At 53.8% G+C, this 10,106-nt stretch overlaps 1 protein-coding gene across 1 annotated transcript in view; it reads left to right on the forward strand.

The window, feature by feature from the left end:
* Positions 1-515: 515 nt before the first annotated feature.
* Positions 516-10,106, forward strand: part of LOC143027810 (uncharacterized) — a 95,970-nt gene continuing 86,379 nt past the window's right edge. Inside the window, exon 1 of the mRNA XM_076189400.1 lies at positions 516-7,781. Coding sequence (XP_076045515.1) covers positions 538-7,781 — 7,244 coding nt within the window. The 5' untranslated portion in view covers positions 516-537. The remainder of the gene's footprint in view (positions 7,782-10,106) is intronic.

Below are 10,106 nucleotides of genomic sequence, written 5' to 3' on the forward strand. Positions count from 1 at the left end.
ACAGGACCTCCTGGGGAAGGTCTTCCTGGACAGGGTCCTCCTCCAGGAGATGAGGAACCGCTCTTCTACGGCACGGAGCCCTTCTCAGCCCCTTCTCAGGGATCCCCCCCTGCGGCTCAGGAGGAACAGGTACCTCCTGACGCGGCTGCTGCTCCTGCTGTGGGAGGCAGACTGAGGAGGTGCGAGTCTGCGGGCCAGGCGTCTTTCGGACGCCGTTTGGTGGACCGACTCCTCTTCCGAACTCCTTCTCAGCCCTTGAGTTTGAGTAGCGGGTCGGCGAGTTACCCGGAGTTCGATGTCTCCCGCCAAACGTCCCAGACGCAGGGGGAGGAGGAGGAAGGGGAGGAAGAGGAGGAACAGCAGCTCTTCCAGAAGCTGACGGCGACACCCCACAGCCAGGAGAACCCTTCTCCCGCAGGTCCGCTCGATATCAAGAGAGCCAAGCGGTGCGAGATCGGCGGTAGCGGCTGGAGTTCGGCAGGACTTCGGCCCAAGCAGCGGAAGAGCAGGTATAGGTGGTGGAGGTCTGCTTCTTGCATGCATTTGAGTAGTCTGGAGGAGAGTGCGGGGGAGTGCGACTCCTTCAGTGGCTACGAGGGCGTCGAGCACCTCAAGCGCCACTCGATGGGTCACTTCCTCTCGCGCTCCTCCAGCTTCGAGTCTCTTCGGGGAACGGGGGGGATGTCCCCGATCTGGGTATCTGGGGAAGGGCAACAGGGGTACAAGGGTGGTAGGCCTCGGGAGGGGAAGAAGGGCTTCGGGTGCTTCGAGGACGATGGGGACGAGGACGTGACCGGGTCGAATTGTTTTGTTTTTGTGGAGAAGAGCACGCTGGGATACCAGTCCGTCTCCTGTGACGTGCTGAGGGACGGCGGGAGCGGACACTTCGATGACGGGAGGGTAGCCATCTCTCCGGACTATCTCATGAAGAAGAACATCTACAGGTCGCCCTTGACAGACAGGAAGACGTGGCATGAGGATGAAGCCTTCCTGGAGAAGGTGGTGGACGAGTATTTCAAGGAACCGGAGCCGTTTACGGACTCCGAGAAGGACGAGGAGCACTTTGAGGACGTCGAAGAGGAGGAGGAGGAAGTGACCTCGTCGTTGGCTCCGGAGTGTGACCAAGATCGAAACGAGACCTTTGGTGACGACGACGACGAAGACGACGACGCGGAAGAGTATCAGTCAGTGTCCTCGTCCTCGTCCTCCACCGCCACGTCCTCCTCGAGTGGCTCTGGTGTTGATGACGTCAGCGAGTGGGTGCGCAAGCGGTTGGCAGAGTGTCGAAGTCCGAGCCTTGACGATACGACCTACTGTGACGACACGGAGGAGACGAACTCCTGGTTCACTGACGACTCCCTAGGGTACGAGGCCGACGTCGAGCCGAGTGACAAGGAGAACTACGGTGTCGTCTTCTGGCGGAGGTGGAGGAGCGCCCCCGACCTGAGGCGCCACCGGGGCGCCCCGTACGAAGCCTCTGCAGGTAGCGGGGGAGATAAGCCTGGTATGGGCAGCAGTGACGACGGAGTTGAGGGGGTTGGTACGGGAGATGGAGGTAGTGACGGTGGCGGTGGTGGTGGCGGTGGAGGGGGCGGTGGTGTCAGGGCTCGTGCCAAGACGCGGCCACAGGCTCTGCTTCAGTCTACAGCCGCTGTGGGTCCGAGTTCGGATGCAAGTGGTGGTGGTGGTGATTGTGGCCGGGGTGCTCCTAAGGAGAACTTGAAGGATCACACAACGGGGAAGGATTTGCCGGGATCGAGTGATAGAGTGGGTTGTCGGGGCCGGGACGGTGATGAATACTTTGAAGGTGACAACGGAGGGAGAAGGGGAAGGAGGGGGGCTTCGACGACCACGACGGCGACCAGTGGCAGCCCTTTGGGAACTTCAGCCGCGACGCCTCTTCTGAACAGGGAGGCGAGTCCCAGACATGTTTTCCCCTCCGGTCGTACCAATAACGACCACAACGGCGGTGGCGGCGGCGGTCGTGTGAACGGAGGAGGAGGAGGAGGGAAGACGTCCCGGCCCGGATTTCCCCCTCGGAAGTCCTGCAGTGTGGACGAGAAGACTCTGTGTAAGTTGCGTATCGGCATCGAGAAGTTCCGGAAACATCGATTGCAGCGCTTCACCCAGGAACTTCTTCAGGAGGTAGCCGCCCCCAAAGACGCCAAGATAAACAACGGGGGCAAGGGGAAGAGCAAAGATGGGGCCAGGTGCCCCGCCGGCAGGAACGGCATTGAAGAGGAGAGCGAGGTCGAGAACGAGACTTCGTCGTCGGTAAGGGCGAAGAACAAGGTGCGGAAGGGCGAAGGAAGTGGGATGAGGAAGGGCAAGACGAAGGGTCAACGGCGGGAGAGTAGTTGGAGCAACAACGACCCTTACGACCGTGGTTACGACAACGACTACGAGGAAACCACAGTCACCCCGTCGTCCTCCAAGTGGTCCGGGCGTGAATCACTCACCCTCGACTCGGACACGAACGGGGAGGAAGGTGGAGGTGCGAGAAGGCTGCAGGCCCTCAAGGAGGACCCGAAGGAGCCTCCGTCTCTGAAGGAGGAGGGAAGAGAGGAGGAGAAGGAGGACGACCTCGTGCGAGGAGGAGGTTTCGTCTTAGGAGAACCACAGGGTGACGAGTATGAATACATGAGTGCCCGTGATTATGGTAATGTGGACGATGATGACGACGACGATTATCCTTTCTGTTCGGTGCGAGAGGACCTTACGGGTGTGTCTGTTATCGAAGGACTAACGGAACAAGTGATCAAGGAACTCTGTGCAGAGAAGGACGTGGGTGGTGGTGGTGCTAAGGGTGACGGTGAGGACCTCTACGAGAACGTTAACGTGGTCTCGAGTGTCAGCGAAGCTGAAGAGACCGATAAGGGTGGAGACCCTGTGTTTACGAGCGAGACACGTTGCGAGATAAAAGATAACGATGACACAGGCAAACCCGTCCTTATGCCTACGGTGAATATAACTGTGCGCCTGACCCCTCCTCCCTCCAAGGACTCCGTGAATGGAAAGGAGGGTGGGGAAGGCGCCACAGGCTCCAAAGACATGGGCAAGACCGCTGACCTCCTTCAGGAGGCGGGCAGACGTCCAGGGACCGAACGCCAAGGTCCGAGCTCCAAGGCTCACAGGAAACATAAAGACAACCTGGCGTCGTGTTGCTTCTACGAGAACGTGGACTACAACCTGAGGAGGAGGTTGAACGAGACTGAGGCGAGGAGGAGAAGCGATTGGGCGTCTCGAAGGCAGAGGGACTCGTCCTCCTCCGCCGCCATGTGCTGCGCCATGGCCCCAGGGTCCTCGTCCTCGTACACGGCGAGTTCGGGCTCCTCCGTCGACACTCCAGGATCGCGGAGAGCCACCACGAGGACCGAGGTCAAGGCTCAGGTCGGAGGTCCTGAGGGTTCTCTTCCGGGGGACCTGCAGGAGACGAAGGATTACCAGATGCATCGCGTGCAGGTAGGTCTTGGACCAGATCGTCGCTTCGCGCAGTCGACCGTCAAGGACCTGCAGGCGCCCGTGCCGGAGAAGACGGGGTTGCACAGGACGGAGCTCCTGCTGGATCCTCACACGCGTGACCGTCAGGCAGGTCATGGGTCGAACAAAGAGAATAGTGCCGTCGGGAATGGTGCCAGGAAGTGCGTCTCCGAGTACCACTTGGGCAGCACTCAACCGGAACCCCAAAGCCCCTATTTTCTGCCACGTGCAACCACAGAATCTGCTGTAGGGAGGGGCGAGGGTGGAAACAACGGAGGAGGAGGAGGAGGAGGTGGTGGTGGTGGGAGTGGCTTTGGGGGCGGCCTGAGCAAAACCAAGAGGTTTGAGTGGATTTTTCGAACGAACCATCCCTCGACCAACGTTGACGTACCATCTCCTGTGGAGAGGAAAAGTAAATCAAAACCCCGAAGGTACTTCTCCGGGATCCTGGAGGCCTTCAGTGCCACGTCCCCTCGTCAGAAGTCCTTCAGGGGTGCCAAGGGTGCCGCCGTCGCCCCCCAGGAGTCGTGCGAGGGGGCGACAAGGAAGAAGGGAGTGCGTGGGACGAAAAAGAACGAAAGTGAGGAAGGATATGGTAAGCCCGTGGACGGTGGCACAGGTGCCAACTGCTCCCACCTCGGCCCTGACTCAGCCCGGAGTGCCACGCACGCAGAGCATCAGACGGAATTAGCACGCAACGGCTCCGCCCAGAATAGCTGCAAAACAGCCCAAGAATATCCCTCCGGAAATGCCAACGTGGATGTTGTCGTCACTACTGCCGGACCTCCGTCTACCTCGTACTCGTGCACGTCCACCACGACCACGGCCACTGTCGTCCTCACGAACACCAGTGCCATCACCAGGTCCCCTCGCCTACAGAGACACGGTCTAGTCGAAGGGAACGCCAGGGAACTACCCTCGCAACGTTTTTCTCCCGTTTCCTCGAGGGTTGCCAAGTCTGGTAGTATCTCGTCTACAGATCGCCCCTCCCCTCCCTCCTCCTCCTCCTCCATCTCTCGAGGCTCTTCGGTCGAGGGCCAAGGTGCCCCGAAGCGGAGTCGAAGTGGTGTCAAAGTCTCTCTTTCGAAGGACCGCGACAGTACCGCCCTTTACGAGAATGTCTCCTTTCAGCGCCAGTACTCCTTCGGACATAAGTCCTCCCGAGCTCCCGAGGTCTCCTCGTCTCCTCGGGTGGTCTCCAAGGTACGGCATAACTCAGATCGGTCAACACAGGAAATCCCTTCCGAAGTATCCTCGTCCCCGCTAATAACCTCGAAAGTAGCGCACAACTTCGAAAAGCCAAAGCAAGAACTCCCCGTCGAAGTATCATCGTCTCCTTTGCTAACTTCCAAGGTGACGCACAGTTTGGAAAGGTCAAAGCCAGAAGTGACCCCCGAAGTCCCCACTGTGACTTCGAAACAGACGCATAACACGGAAAGGGCATCACAAGATTCCACTTCGGAGGTCTCTTCCACCTCCTCTTGCCCTCAAGTGACATCGAAGGTGGCACTCAACCTCGAGAGGTCGGAAGTGCCTCCGGCGGCAGCGGCGCCGACGTCGTCCTCGTCCTCGAAGAGAGAACGACAAGTTTTATTTTCGGCCAAAGATGGAAAGATCATGGTGGAGGGTCTGTGCCTAAGGCCGAGTCCTCCGGCGTCCAAGCACGTCAAGAGTGCCTCGATATCCTCCACGTATACTAACGACTCCTCGACGTCGTCCTCGAGTATGGAACCCGTCACGGCCTACATGTCCTTGTCGAGGTCGAGCGAAGACGGCCTCGACGTTGAGGGCAAGTTCCACTCGACCAGGTCGAGTAGGAGTAGTCTCTGTTCCTCGTCTTCCTCGATCCTCGAGTTTCACAGCGTGATGGAAACTGCCCCTCTGCCGTCCCCGAGACTCAAGAAGAAGAACAGACAACTGACGGAGGGCAGCTCGGGTTTTGGGACTCCGTCGCCTTTAGCCGAAGTCCACGCTCCTCCTACTTTTCCCCCAGCACCGAACTTCGGAAGTGGCTGTCCGGCCTCCGGTGCCACCGGCAAATCCGAAGGGAGATTGGATGCCGGACGTGGGTCCGGTAAACCCAAAGGGAGTTTGAAAGGTCAGAACCAGAAGGACGCCATGGGTTCTGAACAGGTCAAAAGGTCTCCTGGTAGGTGCAGGACGGAAAAGGTCACCACGGTACCACAAGTACCAAAAGAACCCCAGGGTATGGTGCCACAAGCACCGTTGCACCAGCAGCAATGCCAGGAAGTGCCATCTTCGTTGTGGTACTCTTCTGTCGGCGATCCTTCCTCTTGCACAGAAAATCTCCACGAAGTGTCTGCCGATAGTATAACTTCGAGCAGGATTGAAGGTCTCAGCGAACTGAGTGGGTGTGAGAGAGTAAGTAGCGACAGCGACTTCGGGAGAGGAAGTGCTCTCGATAGGGAGACGTGGCTGTCTGGGCACCCTTCTGCAGGAGACCTTAGGGACTCTCAAAGCAAGACTGAAACTGACGAGTCCTTAGGTGACGTTGGACCAGGTTTCCCTATGAAGCACGTGAACGCAGCTGTTGCAGCAGCGGCTGTTCTTGCAGCTGCTGAACGTCGCATGAACGCGCAGGTCGGCGGCAGTGCTGGTTGCTCTCCGCCTACTAAGGATAATAGTCAGAGTGATGTCTGGGCGATGAAGGACATTTTTGAAGACCGGAAAAGCAGCGAGGGGAACAGTAGTAACAGCTACAGCTGTGGTAGTTATGGTAGCAGTAACAGTAGTAGTGGGAGCCATTTGGCGCATGCCACGCCCTGTTTAGTCGTCACGGACACGGACAGCCTATCTAGTAATCCAGTGACGCTTAACAACCGACAAAATACTCAGAATAGAGATTGTAATGTAGACCGAGACGGCGGGCCTTTCGAAGGTCGGGATCTACGAACTCGTGGAGTTTCCGAGGACGACGTGCCCGAGGCGAAGGAGGAGGAGGAGGAGAAGGTCGTCGTGAGTTCGGCAGAAACTTCAAGGACGGCCTCGTACTCCTCGAGCCGTGGCAGTGGCATCGTCCACGCAGTGCCTTGTCTCGTGACGACGGACTCGTCCAACCGATCGAGTGCCACGTCAGCAAGTGACACTTACAACGAAGCCAAAGTCCGAGATGCGAAACAGGGTGCCAGGAATGAGAAGTCTATGTACGTCAATGTACAAACATATCTGGGGGCGAAGTCGGCCAGTGTCGAGAAGCTTTCTGTCGAAGAAGACAAGACCGAAGACCAGGAAGAGCCCAGAGGAATCCATCGGTCGTTTACTCACGTCGATCTGAGAGAACCTGAGGCTTCCCAGAAGCCACAGAGCGTCCGGAGAATCTCCCAGATCCGACAGCAGCCCCCGAGCGAGGACGCGACCGGGGGCACTGCAGGGGACGAGGACTTGAACGAGGACGTTTCTCAAGGTGATTCGAGTGTCAGCATAGGGGACAAGACGGAACCTTCTGACGAGTCCAGCGTCTCCGCCTGTCCTCCTTCTGCAGAAGACGACCTCCAGAAACACCACGGGGTTCCCTCGGATCCCCAGATGAGAGAGGCCTGGGAGAGACACTTCGGAGCCTGGCAGTGGCACCGTGCCATTTGGGAGCATCACCAGTATCTTCACCATTGCCATTTACACCACCCACACCATCCTCCACCCGAGGGACACCGGTATTACGACCAGGCAGCCTTCGCGGACATGATAAACCATATGAATCACTCGTGGGAATGCCCCACGGGGGCGTATGGAGCCAACCCTCCCCCGTGGCCCCCACGGCACTCCAGTGGCACCGCCACCACTACCTCCTCCTCCTCCCGCAGGAGCCCGAGTCCCGACATGACTCGTTCCTCCAGGGGTCCACATCAATCTAGGTCGGGTCGGGAACATTCTTCAGTCCCGCGGGACGGCAACGCCGGGTCCTCCTCCAGTTACGGGCGGTATCGCTCTCGGTCCTGTTCTCAGCGTCGATCCCGCTCGGCCAATCCGAAGTACCGGGTTCAGGTCGAGATCCCCCTGGAAGGCGGCGCCGCCCCTAAGGACTGGTCGGAGGGACCTGGTTCCGGGATGTGGTGCCGTGAAGGACCTTCGCCGCTGTATCCTGGCGTGTCCAGGGTCCCCTCGATCGACGAGGACTTGTCCTATGATAACTCCTTCGATATGTCGCAGGACCTCCTTCACACCACTTCGGGAGACGGATCTCAGGAATCTGCGAAAGACTCCTCTAGCACGGCAGCCTCGACGCAGGAGTCGAGGTTCTTCATCCCTGCGCAGGATCGTCACCCGGCGAAGACCTTGCGACGGTAAAGCGCCTTCGGGTGTCTCCACGAACTGCGTGATGTTTGCCTCCTCCGTGCTGCTGCTGCATTGCCTCCTCTTGAACGGCTGCCTCCGGAAACAAGAGACCTTTCCCGTAGGCTGAGCCTTGAGACTTGAGACTTGAGCCTTGTGACTTGTCCCTCCCTCACTCCCCCGGGACGTAGCCGGGGGAGTCTTCCTTGGCTGTGATGCTTTTTTGTTTGTTCGTGGTGTGTGGACGCCTCCCACTTTCCTCTCTACCACCTCCCACCTTCCACTTACCACCTACTGCCTCCCACTTCCCCCTCCCACCTTCTACCCCACCTCTACCTCTCGTCTCCGGTTCGGAATATATATATATATATATATATATATATATATATATATATATATATATATATATATATATATATATATATATATACATATACATATACACACACAACACTGAATGGGTCCCAGTGATTAGAGATACATTTCAACACCACAGTGCACTTTAATTCTAAGCCATCAAAGGCCGACATGCAGAAATTGAAATGCGGTACTGCCAAGGACTTGAACCCAGCATCCACATGACAAGTGCCGTAGTAACTTACCAACTAGGCTATCAAGAGAGTTGATGGCTCAGAATTAAAGTGCATTGTGGTTGTTAAAATGTATATGATATATATATATATATATATATATATATATATATATATATATATATGTGTGTGTGTGTGTGTGTGTGTGTATGTATGTATGTATGTATGTATGTATATATAATATTTCCCTTCCCCCACATACTCTCTCTCACTTTCTTTCACTCTCTCACCACCCCACGTCTTGTCGTAACGTGTGCTGCTTTCCGAGTTTGCACGGAGTTGGTCTAATTCTTCCCGAACTCACGGTCGAAGTTTTGCTTTGATTGCATCTTGAGTTGATCCTCGGCAACAATTGCACGACCCCCACCCCTCGGGGAGGTTCTCCCTTCTGGCGGGGGAGCATGAGTACGCATAGTGCTTAGCATGGTTATTGAACTAGGTTGCGTGTTAAGTTGACTGGTATATTAACTAATCTCCATTAACCTTCTTCGATACCCTCTGGTAATACGATCGGCTGAATACATACAATAGCCGAGGATGGATTGATGATGATAATAATAATAATAATAATGATAATGATAATTAATGATGATAATTGTTGATGATAGTTTCCTTTAGGTTCATCGACCGGAAACCCGCAGCCCCACGTTGACTGGCAACGGTCCTAGGACCTGTATATATCTCTGGGAAGAAATGTTTATATATCTTATAGTAGTAAGATGAGGGGATCAGGCGTCATTTCCCTTTTGTGAAAAAGACAGAGCCGGAGTTTATTTGAGATCTCGGGTCCTGCACGGAGATCGAGCGTCAGCCCCACGGGACCGCACCAGGTGATGATGTGTTGCTGGGATTTGAAGAATGGCGGCAGGGAGATGATGCTCTATGACGTCCGTCTCCCAGGAGTGGAAATGAATGTTGATGTTCGAGTCCTGTGCAGGATCGCCGGGCTGTCCCCTTCGACACAGACAGGTTTCCCCCTCTCACTTGGCGCTAACCAGAATAAAACCATTAAAATTAGACACTAGTTAATCGAAATAGGCTGACCCACGACGATCTTCCTTAGATGAATAAATTCTCCTGCCGCCAGATACTGTATACAAGTCCAGAATTGCCACATCGGCTATAACGAGCTGTGCCTATGTGTGTGTATGTATGTATATATATGTATGTATATGTATATATATGTATGTATATGTATACATATGTATGTATATGCATATATATATGTATACATGTGTGTATGTATGTATATATATGTATGTATATATGTATGTATATATGTATGTATACATGTATGTATATATATATATGTATGTATATATATATATATATGTATATATGTATGTATACATGTATGTATAAATATATGTATGTATACATGTATGTATATATATATATGTATATATATATATATATATATATATGTATGTATACATGTATGTATATATATATATGTATATATATATATATATGTATACATGTATGTATATATATGTATGTATACATGTATATATATATGTATGTATATATGTATGTATATATATGTATGTATACATGTATATGTATGTATATATGTATGTATATATATATGTATGTATACATGTATATGTATGTATATATATGTATGTATACATGTATATGTATGTATATATATGTATGTATACATGTATATGTATGTATATATGTATGTATACATGTATATGTATGTATACATGTATGTATACATGTATATGTATGTATATGTGT

The sequence above is a fragment of the Oratosquilla oratoria genome, chromosome 8 (genome assembly GCF_046742065.1).
Source record: "Oratosquilla oratoria isolate Oo_2021 chromosome 8, ASM4674206v1, whole genome shotgun sequence".
NCBI lineage: Eukaryota > Metazoa > Arthropoda > Malacostraca > Stomatopoda > Squillidae > Oratosquilla > Oratosquilla oratoria.